Raw genomic sequence first — 23,804 nt, 5'->3', positions numbered from 1 at the left:
TGCTTTATTTATTGTGCATGAAAGTTATCGCGCCTTGTTAAAATACGCACTAGTAGGCACAGGTGTGCGTTTGTTGTTAATGTAAAGATAATAAATAGGCCTATATATTCTCTAGGCCTACCTTCATAATTAGCTAGCATTATTTAAGCAATTCAGTTACTATATAAAGGTAATAGACCTATATCTAGGCCTACATAAAAATACATTTGTCTAAAATACAGAAACGTTTCTTCCCCTCTGTTGCGTTTAGAAAATATTACGTAGGCCCTACCGGCCTACAGTTCGGTTTCTTTACTGACGATTTCAATTAGCAGTGTCAAACTGTACAATTTGTTCAAACTGTACAATTTGTAGCCTAGCTTTGTTTCGAGGTGTGTAGGAAAGCGCCTTTGCTATCAAACATAAAGAAATCTAGTTAAGAATGTCATATGCTTAACATTTCGTTTTGAAATATTTTCATTCTTCGCAGAACTGTGCTCACTTAATTCAACCAGGACAAAATTTATAGTCCGTGCTTATTCTACTTCAATCAAAAACTCAGTAGACAAACATACAAAATATAAAACAGCTTTTGGAAGGCAGAAATGTAGATAATATTTAAAAAAAAAAAACTATAACTGCAGTACTGAAATCATACAAATACAACTAATTTAATATCTGATATTAAAAAATATAATGATTACATTTCACAAAAACAATGAAAGCAAGCAATAGAAGAATACAATGTAAATGCATTAGAACCCTATATGAAACATTAAGTCATCTCACTGATACTTTTGTAACCTACCCATTCATCATTCAATTCTTCATACAGGAAAAATAAAATTTTACTTTATAAAACAGCATGCACAATTTTATTTGCTAATATATCTAGTTCAGCTATAAACTGTTACATAAAGAAAACAATAAAATTTTATTTGCCAATATCTTACTTAGAGTTCATCTTAAGACTTTTACATCAAGAAAACAATTACAAGAATAAAATTTTATTGGCTAATATCTTATAGTTCATCTTGAAACTAAAAAAATAATTACATGTTTCACAACAAGCAATAATATGAAGTTATCCAAGCCAATTTTTCTATGATTAATGTTGTCTTCAAAGAAAGAGCTGACTCCCCCAAGGGTAACAAACTTGTAGTGGCTAACATTTCTGATCTAATAGAACTTTAATCAATATTGTTTTACACACACAAATACAACTGATCAATAAAATACTAAGAGAAATATTATCCAGGTCTATTTTAAACTTTAGTACACAAATACAGTGCTTGTGTATTATTATGTATACATATTGAAAAAATCATAAATGAGCCTTAATTTTTTAATGATAACATGAAAAATAAAAAGATTACTGCAGTGAAAAATGACTTAGACTGGGTCTATAATTTTGTACGACTCCACAAAAAATGGTTAATTTAAAATTATTTTATTGTATATTTTTAAAGCAGACACTTTCTCAACTTTCTGATGCAGTTAATGGCCTTCATTTCTAGAGAGGTCACAAGTACTGATTGCTTATATGTATATTTTATACAAATAAGTGTTGAATAAGGCAAAAGGTGATTGCAAAATGAGGGCTTCTCACATTATTACTTGTAAAGTACCCCTTCAAGTGGGAACCTTGTGAGCCCAGTACAGCAACACCAGGAAAATAAATATCACAAGTAAACAAACACATATAGCACCAGATTTAGAACACATCAGATCACAGAAGCCTTTGGGTTTTTTTTTTGGTAATAAGATTTACAAAGTGCTAATGAAGGTATTTTGTCATTTACAATTACAAAATTAATTAATCATTAGTTGACATACTTAACCTTAGTCTTTTTTTGTTTTGCTGGACTTAATTGCATACTTGACTACACAGATCAATTCAGCAGCGCAGACTAAACGATAATAATTATTAATTAGCCGATATAACACTACCATCCAAAGGTTTAACTACATAATAGTACCAAAGGTAAAACTATACACAGCATACATGAACAGAGTATATTAATAAGTTACTTGAACATGCCTTCAGTGTACACATTATAAAACATGAAGGCATATTTGATTACGATAAAAAAAAAACCTGATGTTTAATACAGAAGTTATTATAGTCTTTCACACATGCGCTATACCAGCATCACACCACATGTAAATAATTTATTATAATGATAGATATCAGTAGCCAGTAGTGGTGATAGATAGCCAGTAGTGGAAGGAAAATATAGCCAACTGCCCAGGGTATCATTATCAATGCTTAGCTTATGTACTCAACACATACCAGACTGCTGTTTTACTAGCTCAACACATACCAGCCTACTGTTTTACTTGCTTATGCACTCAACACAAATACCAGCCTACTGTTTTACTTGCTTATGTACTAAACACATACCAGCCTACTGTTTTACATCAATTAACACTCTGAATAAAAACAGCTGATGAAACAAAACGCATGTATTTGGACAACAGATATTAAATATTCTGACAGCTGAAAATTAGAGTAATTAAAATGGTGTCACTAATTATCATCACAGGCTGCTGCTGTTGTTTACATGATTCTTTAAGCTCTAGTTTTCTTTAATCAGTGCCAACCATACCACTGAAGTGTTGGCTAATGATGCCACTACTGGGCAGTGTTGACTAATGATGCCACTACTGGGCAGTGTTGACTAATGATGCCACTACTGGGCAGTGTTGGCTAATGATGCCACTACTGGGCAGTGTTGGCTAATGATGCCACTACTGGACAGTGTTGGCTAATGATGCCACTACTGGGCAGTGTTGGCTAATGATGCCACTACAGAGTTGACTACTCTAGCTGCAGGTACTACTGGACGGCAATAGGCTGATTGCCATGAGTTGACTTGTACTTGGTGAAGATGTTGTACAGAACCCTCAGAGTTGACTTCAAATCTTGGTTCACTATATCTGTAAACATTCAAACAACACGATTGTTACAGCTACAGAAAAAAAAATCATTCATGCACTTAGACCATCTGTCAATTTTTTTCTAAAAAGTTGGTTTTTAAAAATTGTCATAGGCAGTAAGTGAGAAATACTGTTGACAAATTGGTGCTATCTCGTGTTGCCGCGAGTTCTATGGTACCCAGTACAGAGTCTAGCAAACAAACTGGTGTGAGTGACCTCTGCCAGCACCCAGCTAACCAACACCAAGTTAAAACTTCCCAAACTACGAGAAAATGAAAACGAACAAAGGTTTTTCGTATGGCGTCTGTGTACTCGTTCGGTTCTTGTCTCTTCCCACTGGCGCGCCAGGAATGCCGGCTGGAATGTGGCCGTGGCACGAAGGGAATGTTCCAGCTCCTTTACTCAGGGAGATTACTTCCCTTGCCCGTGGAACCCGCGTAACAGTTTGATTTGAAAAACCCACCGCTTTAAGAACAAGGCTTTTAATCAAAATATAATCACAAGCTTATTTAAAAATTACAAAACGTTACTATTAAAAACATTTTAAAAAAATAAACTATACTCCTCATTATAAAAAAAATAAATACAATTGCTTATTCGTCACGCGGAAATGAATTCGAATAAAGAAAATGGCCGCACCGAGTAACCACGTGCTCCGATAAAACAAACATCCCAGTAAAGGGGTTTCCGAGAACTGGAAGTTTGTCTGCGGCATGCCGGTTAGAGTTCCGGACATTCACGCTAGCCCCGCTGAGACGACAGTCCAGATGCTGCTGGCATTCCAACATGTCCCCGGGAACACGGCGCTTTGTTGTCTCAGCACGGTTCATTATCTCGCTGTCTAGGCTTTCAAGGGCTGGTCAAGTTTGCACCGGAGGGTAGGGTTCTGCTCATGTTTCGTCATAGCAACGCGTCCAATGGAAGGCAGCACTCGTTTGTTATTTCGTAACCACAACCAGACTCCCTTATTAGAGCATCCGGATTATTGGAGTATCCGGATTATTGGAGCAGGCGTATCTGTATTATTACTAATTATTAGAGTTTCCGGATTCTCAGAAGTGTCCTTATCCTTCCGTGCCAAGGCACCCGGTACTAACAATAATAAAAACAATACTAATAAATTATAATGAAAGCAGGTCAAATTGGAGATGAGTAATACCAGAGGCGTCATGGAATGACAACACGGCTTACTGTCAAAACAGTGTTTTAACCATTAAAGATAACAAAATCGTAAGCGAGAGGGGGGTGACACCAAACACAAAAAATGCAAATTTGTTGTAAATGGATGGGGTGACACCCAAAGTTACCGCACCGGTTGACACCCGACCTAATGCGTAGCACTAATACCGTCCTAGTGAGTGGACAAAGATTTTTGTGGAGATGTGCTAGGTGGCGAGAGTAGGGAAGAAATCAAGAAATATGACTACATTTGTTTTGTTGTGCTACATAAGGACAAACATGAAAGAAAAATTAATTGTCTTTGGTTGTTTGTATAAGGACCATCAAGGCGTCATTTTAGGAATCGGGATCTAGCCTTCAATAACTGAGTGACGCTTTTTACGGATGACCCTTAGAGACCTACCACCAGTATTAATAGTTGACATTAATTGTTTATTCACAACACCCGTCCATTTTGTATGAACATGGCTAAACAAGCTAAACAATCCTTATGACAAACTTAGCTTGGATGTGATTAGCCTTTATTTACTTTTTTTTTTGACGAAGTAACTGGTAGAACTTAAAGAAAAACTAAGCTTTGGGAGTTTTCTATTTTTAACGAAGATATTCTGTTTTCGTATGTCCTTGGCATAATTCCATGGGGTACTATCCTGTTTTGCACAGTACAAAGCCGTACTATAAATCAACATCGCCTTTAAAAAAAAACAACCCAAATCAAACACAAACCCTAGACTTATGACAACGGTAGACAGCAAGAACGTATGCGGTTCTTTGAAAGAACAAATGCAGCTCTTTGAAAGAACAAATGCGGCTCTTTGAAAGAACAAATGCGGCTCTTTGAAAGAACTTATGCGGCTCTTTGAAAGAACAAATGCGGATGTCAGTATCAAGATTGTATTTTGAGACAGGGATGGACTGGCCGGTCTATCGGGAAAAATCCCGGTGGGTCTCCAAGGACAGTCCTATTAGTGTTTAGATTTTTTTTCAAATAATATTTTTGGTGTTTCTCAATCTTACCATTTGATAGATCCCAGCCTAGGGCTAAGACAAATAGTTCTAAATGTCTTGTCAACAACACGAAGCCCCACTCCCACGACAACATTACTGTATATGTGACACAATCACATGATACCATCTTATTACAATTAATGTATCTAGGGATGAATACATTCTTGTTTGGCTCGTTTATTGCTCAATTTAGGCTTAGGCCTAGCGTAGAAATTACTTTCCTAATGTTTGCCCGAAGCCAAGTAAATATGAGTAGTAATATTTTTTATACGTTTAAATGGGGTGTGCTTGACAATTAAGGCTGTGTACGTGGGCAGCTGTACAGCATTGAGGCTACACTAAGATTGTGTACATGGGCAGATGTACAGCACTCAGGCTACACTAAGATTGTGTACATGGGCAGATGTACAGCACTCAGGCTACACTAAGATTGTGTACATGGGCAGATGTACAGCACTGAGGCGACACTAAGATGGTGTACATGGGCAGATGTACAGCACTGAGGCTACACTAAGATTGTGTACATGGGCAGATGTACAGCACTCAGGCTACACTAAGATTGTGTACATGGGCAGATGTACAGCACTCAAGCTACACTAAGGCCGTATACATGGGCAGATGTACAGCACTGAGACGACACTAAGATTGTGTACATGGGCAGATGTACAGCACTGAGGCTACACTAAGATTGTGTACATGGGCAGATGTACAGCACTGAGACGGCACTAAGATTGTGTACATGGGCAGATGTACAGCACTGATGCTACACTAAGATTGTGTACATGGGCAGATGTACAGCACTGAGGCTACACTAAGGCTGTGTACATGGGCAGATGAACAGCACTGAGACGACACTAAGGCCGTGTACATGGGCAGATGTACAGCACTGAGGGTGTGTACATGGACATCACGGAGAGATTAAGGTTGTGTACATATGACATATATATGACATATACAGTATAGAGCAATCAGGATGTGTACACGGACAGCACTGAGACGACATAACGATTGTGTACACGTACATCACTGAGACATTAAGGTTGTGTACATGTACATCACTGAGACATTAAGGTTATGTACATGTACATCACTGAGGACAGCACAGAGACGACATGACTGTGTACATGTAAAGCACTGAGAGTACACTAAGATTGTGTACATGTACAGTAATACAGCAAAGACAACTCCTACACGCCCACACTACAAATTAAAGACAGAAATAATGTCCACCCACCTTCTGGCCTGGCCTTTGGTCTCTGAAGACCGGCATCTTCCATGAGCTCAAAGGCAAACTTCACATTGTGAACCTAGGGAAAACATAAAAACAAGAGGTTGTGAACCTAGGGAAAACATGAGGATGTGAACCTAGGGAAAACATGATGATGTGAACCTAGGTAAAAGATAAAACATGACGTGAAACTAGGGAAAACATAAAAACATGATCTGAACCTAGGGAAAACATAAAAACATGATCTGAACCTAGGAAAAAACATAAAAACATGAGGACGTTAACCTCGGTAAAAGATAAAACAGGACGTGAACCTAGGGAAAACCTGAAACATGACAGCATCTTACGGTTGCCTAGGATAAAAAGTAGAATGAAAAGTGAAAACTCTAATTTTGTAGAAAAACTCAATATTTTTTCTATTGCCTTTTGCGAGTACATTTCTAAATTCTACCGACAGGCTGTTGTAGATAATTTGGTATCCCCACGTTTTTTGGGGCTATTTAAGTAATGGTGTTTGTTAATTTAACATAATACTTTTAAAAAAAAAACTAAGAAAAAACGTTTTCATAAAAAACTTTTACATATGCAAAGAAAGAGAAAATAAAAATAATTATCTTAAAATATATAATTATGTTGCACTATTTAAATAACTATAAAGAAAAGCGGGGACATCAATTTGTGACGTCCACATAATTTTGAATTTTAGACCCCTCCCACACTTTCAACGAACCGCCCCCCACCTCCCCCATGTGGATGTCCACAAGAATTTAGTACATTTAGTCTTAGGTTTTGATACAAAACAAAGATGAAGGCCTACCATGATTTGGTTGCAGGATCTATTAGGGCCTAGGTCTAACTCTAATTGTTTTTAAATTTTGGGAAATGTTTAAAGATAAACTTGAATTATCGTGAATTGTTTTAGAAAATTGCCGCGGTCAATGCCACCTCCCCCCCCCCCCACTCCCGCATGTAAATAATTGCCGCTTTTTACTTCCTCTTATACGACGTATTTTTGTCCGTGTGTGTATGCATCTGTCAACACGATAACTTGAGTACCATTACAGCTAGGTTAATGAAATTTCATACATAAGTATTATATCAAATTTGTAGTTCTGTATCAAGTATCAACTTTTCAGCGCTTTCCGGCAACCGAAAGTGGAACTTATTCAACTTTTGGGTTTTCAAAAGCCTATAACTTGAGTACTGTTTCAGATAAGTAGAAGATCTAATTTTCTGCCTTCTGTAAAATTTTGAGTAATTTCCGTTTACCTGAAGTAGTACTTTACGCTATTTCCGATTTCTCAAAAAAACGCATATGAGTTTTATAAAGTACTAATATTCCGCACTATTATAGACACATTAATTGCTGTTCACTTTGTGCGCAATTCTTTTTTTCAACAAGATTCTATTTAAAGCGTTTTAGTAATTAAAATTGATTAAAAAATCATGTCTATATCCCGAGATGCCACCCCCGTAGTATTTTATGAGAATATTCAAGAAAGTTTAGGGGAGAAAAGAATCTTTAGCATCAGATATAAAGATATTGATTGCATAAATACTTGCATCATTTAGTGTAGAACAGGGGTCTCCAAACTACGGCCCGCGGGCCGGATGCGGCCCGCGAAGTCCTCTCATCCGGCCCGCGGAGATCCTTTTGTCCAAGGAACAATTGTTTGTTGGTGATGGCTGAGGAACTTTGCCCAGAAAAATCAAAGACATGACTGGAAGAAACTGGCCCCCAAACTGAAATTCGATAGTTAATGCGGCCCTCGGACTGAAAAGTTTGGAGACCCCTGGTGTAGAATATTAATTTACGCTCACATTATTTTTACTTTCTCGTATATACGAAGTATAGAGAAAGTATTGTAATCGTGCACAAAAATCACTTGAAATTTTAACAATTTTCACCGTATTACACCTCAGTCCTTCATCACATCCGAAGTATAGAGGACTTATTTTAATCGGGCAAAAATTATCAATCCAGATTTATCAAAATTAAGAGGTTTTATGCGTAATCCAGTCTGAAAAACTGGGCTTTGCAATTCTGTCCGTGTGTCTGTCTGTCTGTCCGTGTGTAAACACGATAACTTGAGTACCGTTACAGCTAGGTTGATGAAATTTCATATATAAGTATTTTATCAAAATCGTAGATCCGTATCAACTTTTGAGCGATTTCCAATAACCGGAAGTGGTACTTTTTCTACTTTGAATTTTTCTATATAACTTGAGTACTATTTCAGATAGATAAATGAAATTTCACATATAAGTAAAAGATCTAATTCTCTACCTTCTGTTAAATTTTGAGTAATTTCCATTGACCGGAAGTAGTAATTTACGCTACTTCCGATTTCTCAAAAAACTAATGTAAATTTTTAAAGTACTAATAATATTGCGCACTATTATGCACTTTTTATTTGGCGTTCACATGGTGTGCAATTTTTTTGTCTACGAGATTTTATTCTATTTTTAAAACTTTAAGTATTTAAAATGGATTAAAAATCATGTCTATAGCCCGAGTTCCCATCCCGTTATATTATATAAGAATATTCGAGAAAGTTTAGGGGAGATCACTCCCGGTTTATTTTTATCCTATTTGCATTAGTAGACGATCGTAACATTTTACAACACAATAGCTTAAACATTTACATTAATATTATAGTTTAAATAGACTTTTTATTTTAAAACTTAGTTTATATCTTTCGTAATTTTTGTTAACAATATTTTGATAAGTAAGTAAGTAAAGTTTCCCTTTCAAACCTGACGGTCTATGGGGCAAGTGAAGTAGAGCTGGGTGGACTCATGGACGGTCTATTGACTTGAACCCGGATTCGAACTCGAGACTTACGGGTTAGCAGTCCAGCTCTGTACCGCTAGACCACTCCGATAAGTGCATGGCTTATATTTGTTGTTACACAAGATATACAATATTATTATTACAATTTGCAAACAGTATCTTAAGCCAGCTTCGGATTCTTTGTCAGTACCAAGTCAGACGCCGTTTCCCCATGTTATGATCCTATGCTGTTGTATGCAAACACAAATCTCAACCCGTGGAAGCTTCAGTCCATGTTTTGTTAAAACGTGGAAATGTACCAATATAAGGTCGGAACTTCAAGGGACATTACCAACCAAACTAGCATCAAAATGAAAACAATCGATGATAGGATGGTCGATACATCGAAAACATTTTGAACAGAAGACATGACCTTAGTATTATGTTGTGAAAGCTTAATCACGTTTGAGGATTTTTATAATGCACTTTTCTAAAAAAAACGTTTAGCAAATTTCCGAATGAGGCATGCTGAGGACTTTGAAACTTGATGCTCTAGCAACTGCCTAGATTGCCGTGGCTGATCAAACAAGCTATCAGCTAGACCTTATTCTAGCAGATCATGTCAAAATGTCCAATAATTAGCCTAGCGTAATTCTGCTACAGATCATGTCGAATTGTCTAACCTAGTTGTTAGTCTCTACCTCTACACACACAGACACACACACACACACACACACACACACACAAACAGATGCTGACAGATGTGTCAATGTTGGATGTCAGCGGCTGGTCATTAATCACAGTTTTCTTTAATTAGCAAAAGTAAATAAGGACATGGCTGAAAAAAAAATAACCTCGGTTCGCGTGACAGTAGGCCGATATTACAGATCATAGTATCAGGCCTAGTAGGCTATATTTGACAGTAGGTCTATGTTACATACATATCGTAGTATTAGGTCTAGTAGTGTATATATGACAGTAGGCCTATGTTACAAACATATCATAGTATTAGGTCTAGTAGGCTATATTTGACAGTAGGCCTATGTTACATACATATCGTAGTATTAGGTCTAGTAGTGTATATATGACAGTAGGCCTATGTTACAAACATATCATAGTATTAGGTCTAGTAGGCTATATTTGACAGTAGGCCTGTGTTACATACATATAGTATTAGGTCTAGCAGGCTATATATGAGCTAAACTTTTGACTTCCTTTTGTCAAGTCTCCAACAAAGCACGTCCGTCCCTCAACTGATCACTTATAGATCTATGTGTCTACAGGAATTGCGATTGTGTAGTCTATAGCTTAGATTAGAACCAGCAACCATGTTTTAGTAAACGGATATTTTAATGAACGATTTCTGCTAAAGAATTTTATAGCTTATTTAAAGCAGTAACTTGAACATTTTGGGACTTCTGTATAGATACAATTTTCTTAGGCTTTGGCTTAAGGTAATGGTTAGATATATGAACAGGGTCAGGGTTAGATATTGGTTTTAGGATTGGGGTTAGGGTCAGGTTTAGGTTAGGTTGGTCAAGTAATATGCCTAGTTCATAATCAAGAATTAATTATGAGATAGATTGGTTTAGAGTTTAAACGTCATGTTAACATTCGTAAAAGGACATTTCCATTTAGTAACATCTGTTTCTCTTAGCCAAGGCAGACTAGTCAGAACTATAAGCTACACAATTATATTGTAACAATCTTTAAAATGTAACATTAAGCTAAGTTATTTATCTCCGAGAGAAACCTAACACTCATAACAGAGCAGAAGAATCATATGTATAATTTGATTTAACCCCCCCCCCCCCCACCGTATAGAATATGCGACACCCTGAACTAGCCAAAACAACGATCAGCTACATCTCCTTCACCCCCCCCCCCCACCACCACCACCACACACGACTGATGTTGACGAGCTAGATCAGCCCAAATGAAAACTTCCGGTACAGATTTGCCGAGCTGGGAAGTTGCCGTGTTCACACAATATCCGATTGCAGGCAGCATCTGGTGGAATCGTTGGGTCCGAGCACTAGACAAACACGGGTCGGGCCCATGATTGATAACTTACCTAACCACGCCAGGCAACAATTGCTGGGGTGCCACCACAGGGCTACGCTAGGTAAACACATCAGAACTACGGGCTGATGACTGTTGCTATATAGGCCTAGTGATAGACAGAGGGAATTCTAAAGCAGTTTGAAATGACGTCATGAAAACGTAGGTATCCCCCCCCCACCCACCCCCAGTTTTCGTCACAAAAAAATGACAGACCCCTTTCCTACAAAGACGTAGATTAATTACACATAAAATTATGCTTTTCCTCACTTTTATTTTTTAAGTAATAGAAACTGTGTTCTATGTAAGATTTCACCCCCCCCCCCCTTCCAACGTAATACAGTCGTTTATCAAGTGTGTTGTCGCACATAAACATCTTATAGAAGGTTTGCTGAATTCACGTTACAAGAGAAAAATGCTGCTGTACCATAAGGTAGAGACGGGTGAACATATCACTTGGGGGGGGGGGGGGGAAGGAGAGAGTCCGAGGGCGACATTAACTGCTAATTTTTCGTCATTGTTCGAGTGTTGTCACTCAGACTGTGTATTAATTAATTACAACATGATTGATAGCTGGGAACAGCAGCTCATCTAGGAGAGACAACTCCAAAATAAAACAACCGCTGTCTTGCAGATTGTATTTGTGTGGGGGAAAGGCCGTGGAAGTACGTCCAGAAAGAAAAGCAAGAGGAGGTCAACGACCTATACGGCGAATGACATGTTGACACGTAATACTTTACTGTGATGGGGGGAAACTCGCCCAATATTACAATTATGAACGAAGAAAAAGAAGAATAACAACAAATTAAAAGGACATAAAGGACATTGACACCTATTTTGTTCCATAGTTTACGAACAGATCGAGGACTTAGACACTGGCATTAATGGGCGAATGTGTGCACCACACAAAGACCCCAATCTACAGTGACACTTAAACGACTCGCCGAGTCACAAGATTTCACGTTTTTATTGCTAACTGTAATACATTTTTCTGTCGTCTCCCAATACAGTTGAAGTTAGAATAGTGTCCGAATATGTTTTGATTGGATCAGAGGCGTAGCGACCCTTGCCGGCGCCCGGGGACAAACTTTCGATTTGCAACACCCCCCCCCCCTCGAACTATTCATTTCATTTGCACCCCCCTCAAACTTTCGATTTGCACCCCCCCCCTCAAACTTTCAATTTGGCGCCCCCCCCCTAAGGTCGGCGCCCGGGGACATATGTCCCCCCCCCCTCGCTACGCCTCTGGATTGGATGAAATGTAGTAAAAGTAAAAAACAAAAATAATTTGAAATAAAAATAATTTTTTAACAGCAACTAGATCTAGTAATTGTAACGGCAGAAGAGCTTGCCTTGACAGGATCAGAGACCACAGCTACCATAGGCAACTAACGTGGAGGGAGACGTGTAACCAGTCTGACCAGAGGCTAAACTAGGTTTAGCTGAATGCACCCACTTGGTTTACACCTTCCCCCCCCCCCCCCCCCCCAGAGGCGTAGCTAGGGAAGGGCGGGTGTTGCGGCCGACCCGGGCGCCGACCATATGGGGCGCCGAACGGGTTGGGAATTACTATTATTTTTTTAAAGCTCATTTTGAGCTGCATTACCTCATCATACACAGTTGAAATTGACTGTTACTTAGCTTTACGGGCTTATTTGCCTGTTTTCATTATCAAATGTGTGACACCAACATAAAAACCGTTAACGGACAGTAAAAGTAAAGTGGTGAAAATTGCTACCAACGTTACCCCTAATGAGGGGGGGGGGGCGCTGTTTTGCAAGTGTAAATAAAGGTATAAAAAACTGCAGTAATATTTTATTATGTCTTCATTTTATGAGGAATTCTATAGCAAAGTAAAACAAAAAGAAAAGGAGACAATGTTTAGGTGATATAAGGCATCTGGCAAAGCTTCTCATTTAGCCCCCCCTCCCCCCTTGGGTTTAAGGTTAAGATTAGGTAGGTTTAAAATAAACAAAAAAAAATAATGGAAAAAACACCGGCGCTTCTATTGCTTTTTAAAAATTAAATAAGTAATTTTAAGTTTAAACATTTTAGGTTTGATCATTAGTTATCAACTTTAAGCTTGTTTAAACAAAAACAAAAAAAACTACTTATAAACAACACCATGGTCATGCCAGCACAGTCGGTGGGGGGGGGGGGGGGGGGGGAAAGAGAAGAAAGGTGAGTGTGGTTGAATAAAAAAAATTAAAAAGAAAAAAGCAGAGCGGGACAGGGGGGCTCCAACGTTTGTCAAGAGGCGGGCCGATGACAACAAACAGTTGATGGTGGGAAGGACCAATATTTTGGTAACAGCCATGCTGACGTTATCTGGGCAAACAGCGGGACTGTCATAAGGGAAGCCTACACGGGGCTTTCAAGGCTGACTCCCGACACGCTGCACACGATCACACCCCCTCCCCTCCTCTCACCACCCCCCACTCACACACACCGTGTGCTAATCACTGGGGTAACAATGCTGCCGAGTTGCACAGACAGCGCTCAAAACATCCTCGCTACGTTAGTAACACAATATCTACGTGTCATACTAGAGGAAGATAAACATAAAACGAGGGGGTGTTTTTGTCGTGGTGGAGCACACAGCACTCAAGGTGCTCCGATCTGCCTCTGTCTGGGGCTTCTTTGTACTTTAGGTTAGGTATAGAGACATCCTTAACACCATAACACACACACACAATATATATATATATATATATATATATATATATATATATATATATATATATATATATATATATATATATATATATATATGCATGCGCGTGATTGTATTAGTAACAAGACAGAAAATAAAATAAAAAGGGTTAGAGCTGAATAAAGAGTAGGGATATACAATTATAATAGAAAATTATTATAAAGTAATGACCCCCCCCCCCCCCAAGAAGCGTTTATGCCTAAGCCTACAATTTAATCCAACCATTAACGATACATTTGATTATGACGTAATTCGTTCAAACCAATTTAACAAGGCGAGCCACTTTCTAGCCTTGATTTCTCACTAGCGGTTCTAGTCTCGATGTAGGACCAGCCAAGGAATAAACAAAATTTCCTGACAGCACTATATCTTACGCAAAGCCTCGTTTTCGTCACACTTGGGGGGGGGGGGGGCATAGTAAACTAAAAAAAAAACGCCGATGTAACAAAAGTATTACATGAAATTTAAATAAGCAGAGCTAAATTAAATTAGTTTTAATTTAAAGAGCGCTGAAAGTCTCGAAAAATGTCAAAACACAAAGAGTATTAAAAGAATAAACAAAACAAAATAATTATTGCTTCTTTTCTACACAAAAACCAGACGAAGAGAGGTGGGAGGTATAAAGAAGAGCCTGGCAGGGTAATGAGATGAAAAACAAACTGTTGAACGTCTGCGCTAGCCTACCTAAACTCTGCATGTGGCCATACGGACCAACCTGCGCTAAGGTTGTGCGCGCCAAAATACAAAGCCAGCCTGTGACACGAAACAAACACAGGGCTAACCCCCCCCCCCCCCACCCCCAACAACTAGATCTATTAGCATAAGGATAAGAATCTTTGTCTAACCATCGTGAAAATCAATAAAACAGGTTAATAATAAGAACTTACCAACCACACTTGTCTCCACAATTTAAAAAAAAAATTATCTGACAAAAGGGGTAACAATTTTGGAAAAGTGATTTTCCAAATGACGAAATTACGTAATTAAAATGACTAAAGAAGAATTAACCCAGGACACAGTTGCCCTCATGTTGACACATTTACAAGTCTTTAGTGAATAAAATTAATACCAACAGTAAACACTTATTTACTGCGATGAAATTGGAATAAAAGTATGAATGATGTTATTTATGTAAATGTAAGTGAATTAGTTTGAAATTGAAATCTGAATTTACGTGAGAATTAGGTTTACAAAGTTAAAATGTAAACTAAGTACAAAATTTAAATTTGAAAGAAATAGAAATGTAAAGCACTCGTACAAGATAAATATCTATACTTGTATATTGCAAGAAATATAGCTCTTGCTATTATCATCCTCTGGCGTAGTTCAAGACAGAATATTTTTAAAGTATATAATATGCATAATTAAAGAATGCTCATATCTACATTAAAACTATTTCCCAGATTTAATCTTTCTATAACAAATTTAATAAGTGACACAAAAGCTGATTGATATGTAAATGATTATAAAACAAATGTAATGCTTTGCTTGAAGTTGTCTCATTTATATCAACTAATCAATATTTAAATGAGAAAAAGTAAAGGCAAAAGATTAATCATATGTAACCAGTGTTTCAGTTGTTTTACACCTAATGTTCATTTAGAGTTTTTTAGTTGGTCTTACTGAACAAACTTAATTTTAAAGATGAAAACTGTTGAGGAATTAAACAAATATTCCCTGTGATATAGCCATTATGTCAATAAAAAAAATAAAAAAATGGTTCTTCAAAAAATTGTGTGTGTAGCCTAAATAATTTGTTTTTTTTTAATTGAAAATTTACTTAACAGCAATTTAAAATAAGTTACTAGCATTTTAAAGTAAATTTGACCACAAATGTATGCATAAAATAAAAACACTACTAAATCAGTATTAACAGATGTGTAACCAACCATGTCAGTAGATATTTTGTTTGATTACCATAAGCTTGACCACAGAAAGCAGACAAGGGGTGGTGTGGGTTATGGAGAGGTAAGTAGCTAGTGTCAAGGAAATTGGGATATGAGAGATGTATTATAAATGATAACAGCATGTCTTGACATACTTGTTTTTAAAAATTAGCATGTTCTTTTAATTTTAGTCAAAACTTGTCAGGAAAACTTTCATTTTTTTGTACACTATTTTCTTGAAAAGAAAAAAAGGTGAGATTAATATAAAACAGACAGGACACAAGACTAAAATATGCTCTACTTACTCTGTGCTCAAATGTCGTTGGTGTCATATGGAAGAGGTAGAGTGGAAAAAAGGTGAGATTAATATAAAACAGACAGGACACAAGCCTAAAATATGTTCTACTTACTCTGTGCTCAAATGTTGTTGGTGTCATATGGAAGAGGTAGAGTGGAAAAAAGGTGAGATTAATATAAAACAGACAGGACACAAGCCTAAAATATGCTCTACTCACTCTGTGCTCAAATGTTGTTGGTGTCATATGGAAGAGGTAGAGTGGAGTGAAGTAGCCTTCCAGTAAAGCCATCATCATTATCAAAAACACTCCATCATGAAACTGAAATGTAAAAAAAATAACATCAATAATATCAATAACACTCCATCTAAAACCTGGATTTAAAAAAAAAATATTATAATTGAGAAACTAATATTTAAAAAAAAATTGTCAACAAGGTCTAATAAAATGTCAAAAAAGTTAAATTTTAAAAATTAACTATTTCTATAATTGTATTATTTAACTAACACATTTAAATAGTGTATATAATGGAATAGAGAGCATTTTATCAGAGTTCATATTTTTAGAACATGTATTCTTTTAACCACAACAAGACAATGATTGTTGGAAAGAAGAAAAATATTCAACACAAGTAATTCTTCTTCTTCTTCTTCGTTCTTAATTATTAGTTTTGAAGGGGATAGAGATTTATCTGCCAGTGGGTTTTGAACTCGAGACTTTGTTCGAATTTATCAACCATGAGCTTTTTGCCGACTCGACCACGCCTCCAACACAATTAAGCGTTACGTGTCAACTGGTTATGCGCCATTGAGGCCATTGACTCCGATTTCAGCCTGCTTTTCTTTTTGGATTTGCTTCCATAGCCTTTGTCTAACCAAGAACACACTACAAGGCAGCAGTTATTTAATTTTGGAGTTGTCTCTCCTAGAAGAGTGGCTGTCCCCATCTAACGAGCCTCATCTGCCCGAGGGATCGACCTCGAGAGTTTTCGGTTTAGCAACCATGAGCTTTACCGACTCGACCACGCCGACCCCTAACACAAGTAATGATTGGAAACTTATGAGTGACCCATAACAAAGCAAACCATAATTGCCTGCTACAGAAAGTATCATCTGGCTGGTTATTTCCCCTTTTCAAATGCCCATTGGGAACAATTATAATGATACACAAAAAATAACACTTATGAAAAACATTTATTATAAAGTGTTTATAAAGTGTAAATTAAAAATAAAATAAAACAAACTAGCTTTCTTCAGTATGTGTAAGAAATTTTATTTTTACTAATTAATCAAAAATGAATTGTTAAAAAATTAAATAATTAAGTGGATATTTTAATTTTTTTAAACAATTGGTACTTTATTTTTTGCTTTTTATCTGATCAGTAACTTGTGATGTCTTAAAGACAATAATCTACCTCTTCTTAATGTATACTGTCAGCTCTTCAGTGTGAAAACAGTTCACAAGTTTACTGAGCTTATTGAGCAATCATTAGCACCTGTTATCTTCTCTTTTGTTTTTGAATTTAACAAACTTTACAATAATTTTAAAGACCACTTTAACCCCTAATCAGATTGAAAGTAAGATGAATGTGCCTTTAAAGTTTGAACACAATCACTGGTTTTAATTGAGTAATAAAATTTGCCACAAACCCTCAAACAAAATTCAATCTTAAAGTTATCAACAGACAGATAGAAGGACAGACAGACATTTTGAACTAAATAAAAGCTTAGAAAAAGTTGCATATCAACTTACCTGAGTATCCAGATCTGACACTTCCAAATTCAGCCTCATCAAATACTTATTCACAAATGTCAGAAGAGTCTGGAAAACAAAACAAAAATGCCACATATTTACAAATTGCATTATTTCTTATCAATAAATCATTGACAAGCAGTTGTTAAATGTAAACTGCAGGCATGGGAATCTTCTGCAATGCAGGATGGGGTTATGCAATCTATAATTAGAAACTTTCAAGGCACCAAACTAGCCAATCAGACAAGTCATTACAGCTCACCCAGTAGGTTTAACCCTATAGTATTTGATATAATTTAGCTCTTAAAAACAATTTTATTGAATTAATTAATTAAATTTAAAAAAAAATCCAATGTATATTAATTAATTTATCAATGAAAATATTCTAAGCAGCAATAACCCAAAAGGCATCTAAAGAATTAAAAGTGTATTACTGACCTTTTTAACTACATTCAACTTGTCTGGTGCATGGTCAAACAGAGTGTCAAATGCATCTCTCTCTCCTCTTCCATCAATATCACTATTACAAGAAAAGATTCTTATTAAATATGAGTTTGCAAAAACCACATTTAAAACAAGAGAAAACAACTCAAAGAAATGACAAATTATTTTAGTTCTTTAAAGATAAAAAAAAAATCAAGTATAACTGAAAATTTAAGAGGAAAAAAACCCAATACTGTCAAAGATATTTTACATGACAAAAAACTGTGCATCAAAATTAGTCAGGACAAAAGATCAGGACAAACCCAATGGACCATGAAATTTGGAAAAGATGGAGATGGATAGGCCAAATTTTCAGGAAACTGGCAGCAAGTATTGTCAGACAAGACATCGTAGCCACAAGGATCAAGAAAAAGAGGGAGACCTAGAAATACCCAGAGTAGAGAAACTGAAAAAGACATGAAAATTATTGGAAAAGTTGACAATAAATGACAAAAATAGTGAGGATCAGAATGGTGAAGAGAAATTATTTGACAAACCATAGTAAGATAAATATGAACAGAAGCCAATATAATTGCTGCTATGATTTGAAATTGTATTGGGAAGCACTGAAGTCAAAACGGTGCTCTAAATGTATTGAGGAATTTGTAAACTTACTCCAAGTTGGTAGTGATCTCCTCAGGTACATATCTTGTCACCAAATTGTTATCCACTTTCTGGAATTTTCAAAGATACAAAAGCTGGTTTTAAATAGTGCAATGATTATATATATATCTCTTTAAAAGAAACTCAAAAGCAAAACACAAGTAACAAAATGTAAGCAAATGTATGATTTAGTAAAGGTCTGTGTTTAATGGAGGACTACACTATTTATGACTAGAATGTATTTTCAGAGGCCAAGACATTGTTATTTTTTATTTTAATGTATAAACCAATTATCTTATGCACAAAATTATAAACTCAGTCATAAATCATTACCTGGATAACAATCAATGTGACAACAACATTATCAGGCATTCGAATTGGAGCATTGAAATGCTTTGCCAGGGCTACTAGAAGATGCAGGATAGCAACCAGATTCTTTGAGTGAATACCTGTACAGAATTTTTATTAATTAGTCACATGGTTTACATTCAGAATCAAACTTAAATTTTAACATGGACATTATTGTACACATAAAAAAGGTAAGTAATTCAAACTTAGTAAATTATAATCAAACTAAGTCAGATGTAAATTCTGAATGTATAAGCTAACTTACTATCTACACTCCATTTCTGCTGGCTCCAAACAGGAGGTACACCAAGGATGTGGTTAATGTAGTCAAGGACAACTCTCAGCTTTTGTTTCTGTCCTATTTCTGACTGAGTTACCTCTCTTGCCTCAACTCTAACATTACAAAGCTTTTCTGCAATAGAAAAAAATTGTATATTAAAATTTACACACATGAATAAATTGAGATCCAGACACTCGATGGGTGTATTATCATAGGAATCAGGATATTAGATGACTAATGATTATTAAATGATTATGGGGATAAACTGCAAGTCTGAATTTTGTAATGATCTGTTACAAACCAATCAATTTTTGTAAGATCTGTCCATCAAACAAATCTTCCTCAATATCCTTGACAATGATACGATGATCAGCAAGTTCATCATTAATCCAGTCAAGAAGAACCTGTAAAAATGTAATACATTTTTCAGTAACATTAATCAATAATTTGTTTTGAACACATTAGTACCACAAAAAGTTTCCTAATGCAAAACGATTCTTGAATGAATAGACAATGAAAGTTGAAATAATTTAATATTAAACTTATAAAATATAATGAAACTGGTGGTTTTTCATTAATAAAAATGCACTTTACCTTGATGAGCTCAATTAATTTAGGATCTTCCCTAGTGGTTGGTTCAATCATAGATCTTTCTTCATTGTCAGCTAGAATATACATGAAAAATATTAAACAGTGTGATTTCAAATCAGCTGTACAACGGTTGATTACAATATGAAATTAAACTTTGTTGAAAATAATACCTACCCAGTTGATAACCTTCTGGGCCTATGTCAGGAATTAAAGGACTGGTTGGGGATTCTATGGCATTTTTCCCTTCTTCCTGTAATTCGGTTACTGTAAAATATATAAGTGCAAAGTTTAAAACTTATGAAAAAGTAAATTAAACTAGGTTTCCTATATTTTAAAAAGCAAAAAGTAATTGTTGCTAAACATTTTTAATCATAGTTGAAAATCAGATTTTAAAAAATATCAAAAGTTGTCAATTTTCCACATTAATTATGCATTTATTAAGCAGGACAAGCAAATTATATTTATCTTATTCAACTCATAATTTAAACTTATTTTTACATATCCACCCACTTAATGTCATACCACAAAATGATATCATCACAAAGTTCCACTTAACACTTATTATTATTCTAACAAAAATAAAACATTTTTAAAAACATTAAATTACTAAATGTATGCCTTAAATATAAACTAACTAAATTATTGATGGAAATATTTTAAAGAAAAACTTATGGGAATAATTTACAATGACACTAAAAAAAGGAACATAGCTGGTTTGCAATATGTGACATAATTTATGGACAACTTCACATCACTTATTTGGGTATTTGGTATTGACATTTTAACAACAAAGGATATTCAAATGCATATAAAAGGTTAAAAGTTGGGGATCAACAATGTTTGAGAGAATGTTTTACAAGAGAAGGAGGAGGGATAAAACATGAAATGTTTTGAATTTTGCCTAATACAAAAATGCTGAAAGGCAAGGTAATTTTCCACATTATGTCAATTACATTTTCAATGAAATCACTAAATCAAAAAAAAAAGACCTGAGCACATGAAAAGAAAATAACAAACAAACAATATAAACTTAAACTAATATATAAATAAACATTAGATTTAGTAGTAGCTACAAAAAAGGACTTTTTTTACTTTCTAAATGTATCAAAGTAGCATAGTTTTAGAACTGATGATGTTTATTGTGAGTCAATTAAATTTTTTAAAGGGCTCAATTAAAAAAAAAGCCTGCTTTGTATTTAAAAACAAGACAATGGTATTTAATAGAAAAAATCAATACATTTCTATACAAATAGAAATTAAATGGAAATTAATTGAAATAATATTTTCTTTTAAGATGGCTGCTGTTTTTAATAGCGAATTTAGTATCTGGAACATCGTTGTTAAAAGCTAATTTCATTTATTGATTTAGCCCTTTACTGTAATTTAATATTCTATTATATAGGCCTATAGCACCAGCTGAATTAATAACGCTAAACCATTAAATTACTCAGATAGACTACATCATAATAGACTATAGGCTGATGTTAGCCAGAGGAAGATACTCATGTGAATTGTGCAAACCTGGTTTTTCTTGTCATCTACATGTTCATTGTTAAGGATTATATGGTAAGATTATTGGATTAAGATGATAAATACTTAAATAGTAGATTTAAATAGGCTATTAAAATAAATTTTACCAATATTTGTTATTTATTTAACTTACAGACTAGATCTTTTTACTAGTATGAACACTCAACCCCTAACAACCAGTATGATGAACACTCAACCCCTAACAATCAATCAGACCATACTGTACAGATAGTTTTGTCAGAGGAAAATAAAGCTGAAAGAGTAATTTGAGCCCATTGTGCAGCTATTAAGTAATTGCATTTTGCATCATCTGCCAGCCAGACTAGCAGGTGGGTGGCAGAGACTTCTTCTGAGTAGTCACTTTTTATTTTTAGACTATAAAAAAATATAATTATAATATGTAGGCCTCTATACTCTATAGGCCACAGGCCTACTTATATTGACTAATAATAAATAAAAAAATAAAATTAAAGTGTATGCTGTATGTAACTACTATGCTAGCTAGATCTAGATAGTAGATCATTAAAAATAGGCTGCATTTGCTCTGCGGTCCATTAAATCTTCTCTCTAGGTAACACACGATTTAAAAATCGATATCAGGACTGCCTGAATTTTTTTCTTCTTCTGAGCAGTTCAATGTTGACGTAACATTTAAGTGTTTTATTCAATACCTGTAAGGTAGGCGCAGGTTTTAAAAGAAGGATAGAAAGGAATCTAAATCTAGTAGTTCAGATGATAGTCCTAGATCTAGCTAGATATCTAGATCTACATCAAACTGTTCTTTAGTAAATTGTTTTTACTGCTATCTAGCATGTGTGGTAGTAGATCTAGATCTAACTCTATAAGCCTATGTGAACTTAAAAAAAAATTACCAGAAGTAGGCCTGATTTCAATTTGCTTGAATGGTTGGGGGGGGGGAGAATGAAAGAAAGAGAGAGAGAGAGAGAGAAAGAAAGAGAGAAGTGAAGACACTGACAATCTCAAATAGAAGAGTTTGGGTTCATTTTATGACTATAGAATAGACCTTCTGACTAACAGTGACCCTGCTGACTGTGGTGGGATTTTTTGCACACAGGCTAAAAAACATAAGCAAGCTATCACGTGAGTGACAAAGTTTTGAAATTTTATAAAAATTTTTTTTAAAAATTCTAAAAAACAAAACAAATTACACTAGGATGTTTTCAATATGAAAAAAATAATAAATATAGTTGTCAAAAGGCACTGTGTGCCAGTCGTGCTAACCCTGGGTTCGAATTAAAAGCTCCAGGTCTATGAACTTTAGATGCAGCACTGTTGACTCTACCACACCAGATGTGCTAGCAAACAAAATATTAAGCTTTTTAAATCAGAAGATGGCAAATCCCAAAATTTTAGAATGCGTCCTCCGGAATTCAAATAATACTCAGAACGCTCTGCGATCCACGTTAAAAATATACTAATTTCTAACTTACCTAACCTTAGGCCTAGTGAACTTAGGAAAACGTTTGAAAACAAGAAAACACAACACTCAACACACTAGCCTACACAAAAATGTGACAATGAGTAACTTAAAATGTAGTAAACATTTAGATTTTAGAACTAGAATCTAGATCTAGAATGAGATTCTAGTTACTGTTACTATACCTAGTAATCTAGTAGTAGTTAGTTACATTCATTAGTTAGTAGGTTCTAGATCTAGCTACTAGATTTAGCTAAATTCTAGCTAGCTAGATCTAGATTCTACTATAATAATATGTTAATATAATAAATATAGAATAATATATAGATCTATCTAAATCTAGATTCTAGCTAGATCTAGATTCTAGATCTACTAAAAACTTTAAAAAGTTGAAAAAAATTTAAAAAAAAAAACACTCGGGCCACAGGCAGATTCATTTTGAGTTTGAGACTTCAATACGTAGATCTAACAATGAAATATAGATCTAGATTCTAACTTTTAAAGTTAAAGACAGTTATGATTGATCATACCCTCTTTAATCTTTTTTTTACGACCCATAGTTCCAATTTTTTCAAGGAAAGATTCATCTTTCTTTTTGCTCGGGGATAGAGTAGACGTATTTGGAGAAGTAGCCATTCTTAACAAACTTCCTATTTCCGTTTAGAGAAACTAGAGGACTGGAATTACTCTAAAAATAGGATAGAATTATTTTTGTA

General features: G+C 35.3%; 1 protein-coding gene across 1 annotated transcript; it reads right to left on the bottom strand.

Moving 5' to 3' along the window:
* Nucleotides 1–626: 626 nt before the first annotated feature.
* Nucleotides 627–23,743, bottom strand: LOC131938430 (beta-parvin). Its single transcript, XM_059296450.1, has 12 exons — nt 23,619–23,743; nt 20,295–20,384; nt 20,124–20,194; nt 19,831–19,933; nt 19,515–19,661; nt 19,235–19,350; nt 18,914–18,972; nt 18,254–18,335; nt 17,816–17,884; nt 16,283–16,384; nt 6,341–6,413; nt 627–2,919 (listed from the first exon to the last, which is right to left on the bottom strand). The coding sequence occupies exons 1-12, from the start codon at nt 23,722–23,724 to the stop codon at nt 2,819–2,821; spliced, it is 1,119 nt and encodes a 372-aa protein (XP_059152433.1). The 5' UTR covers nt 23,725–23,743; the 3' UTR covers nt 627–2,818.
* Nucleotides 23,744–23,804: the final 61 nt, after the last annotated feature.

The sequence above is a fragment of the Physella acuta genome, unplaced genomic scaffold (genome assembly GCF_028476545.2).
Source record: "Physella acuta isolate Inbredline_101_S28 unplaced genomic scaffold, ASM2847654v3 ptg000243l, whole genome shotgun sequence".
NCBI lineage: Eukaryota > Metazoa > Mollusca > Gastropoda > Physidae > Physella > Physella acuta.
Note: the sequence above shows the minus strand (reverse complement) of the source record. Positions and strands in the feature narration are given on the sequence as shown.

Excerpts from the sequence above, each read along its gene's own strand:
- LOC131938430 (XM_059296450.1), bottom strand. The coding sequence starts at position 23,724 with ATGGCTACTTCTCCAAATACGTCTACTCTATCCCCGAGCAAAAAGAAA. Across the intron at positions 18,336-18,913 it reads GAGATCACTACCAACTTGGA|TGATATTGATGGAAGAGGAG; the intron begins GTAAGTTTACAA and ends TTCTTGTAATAG. Across the intron at positions 6,414-16,282 it reads CAACAACATTTGAGCACAGA|GTTCACAATGTGAAGTTTGC; the intron begins GTGAGTAGAGCA and ends TGTTTTCCCTAG.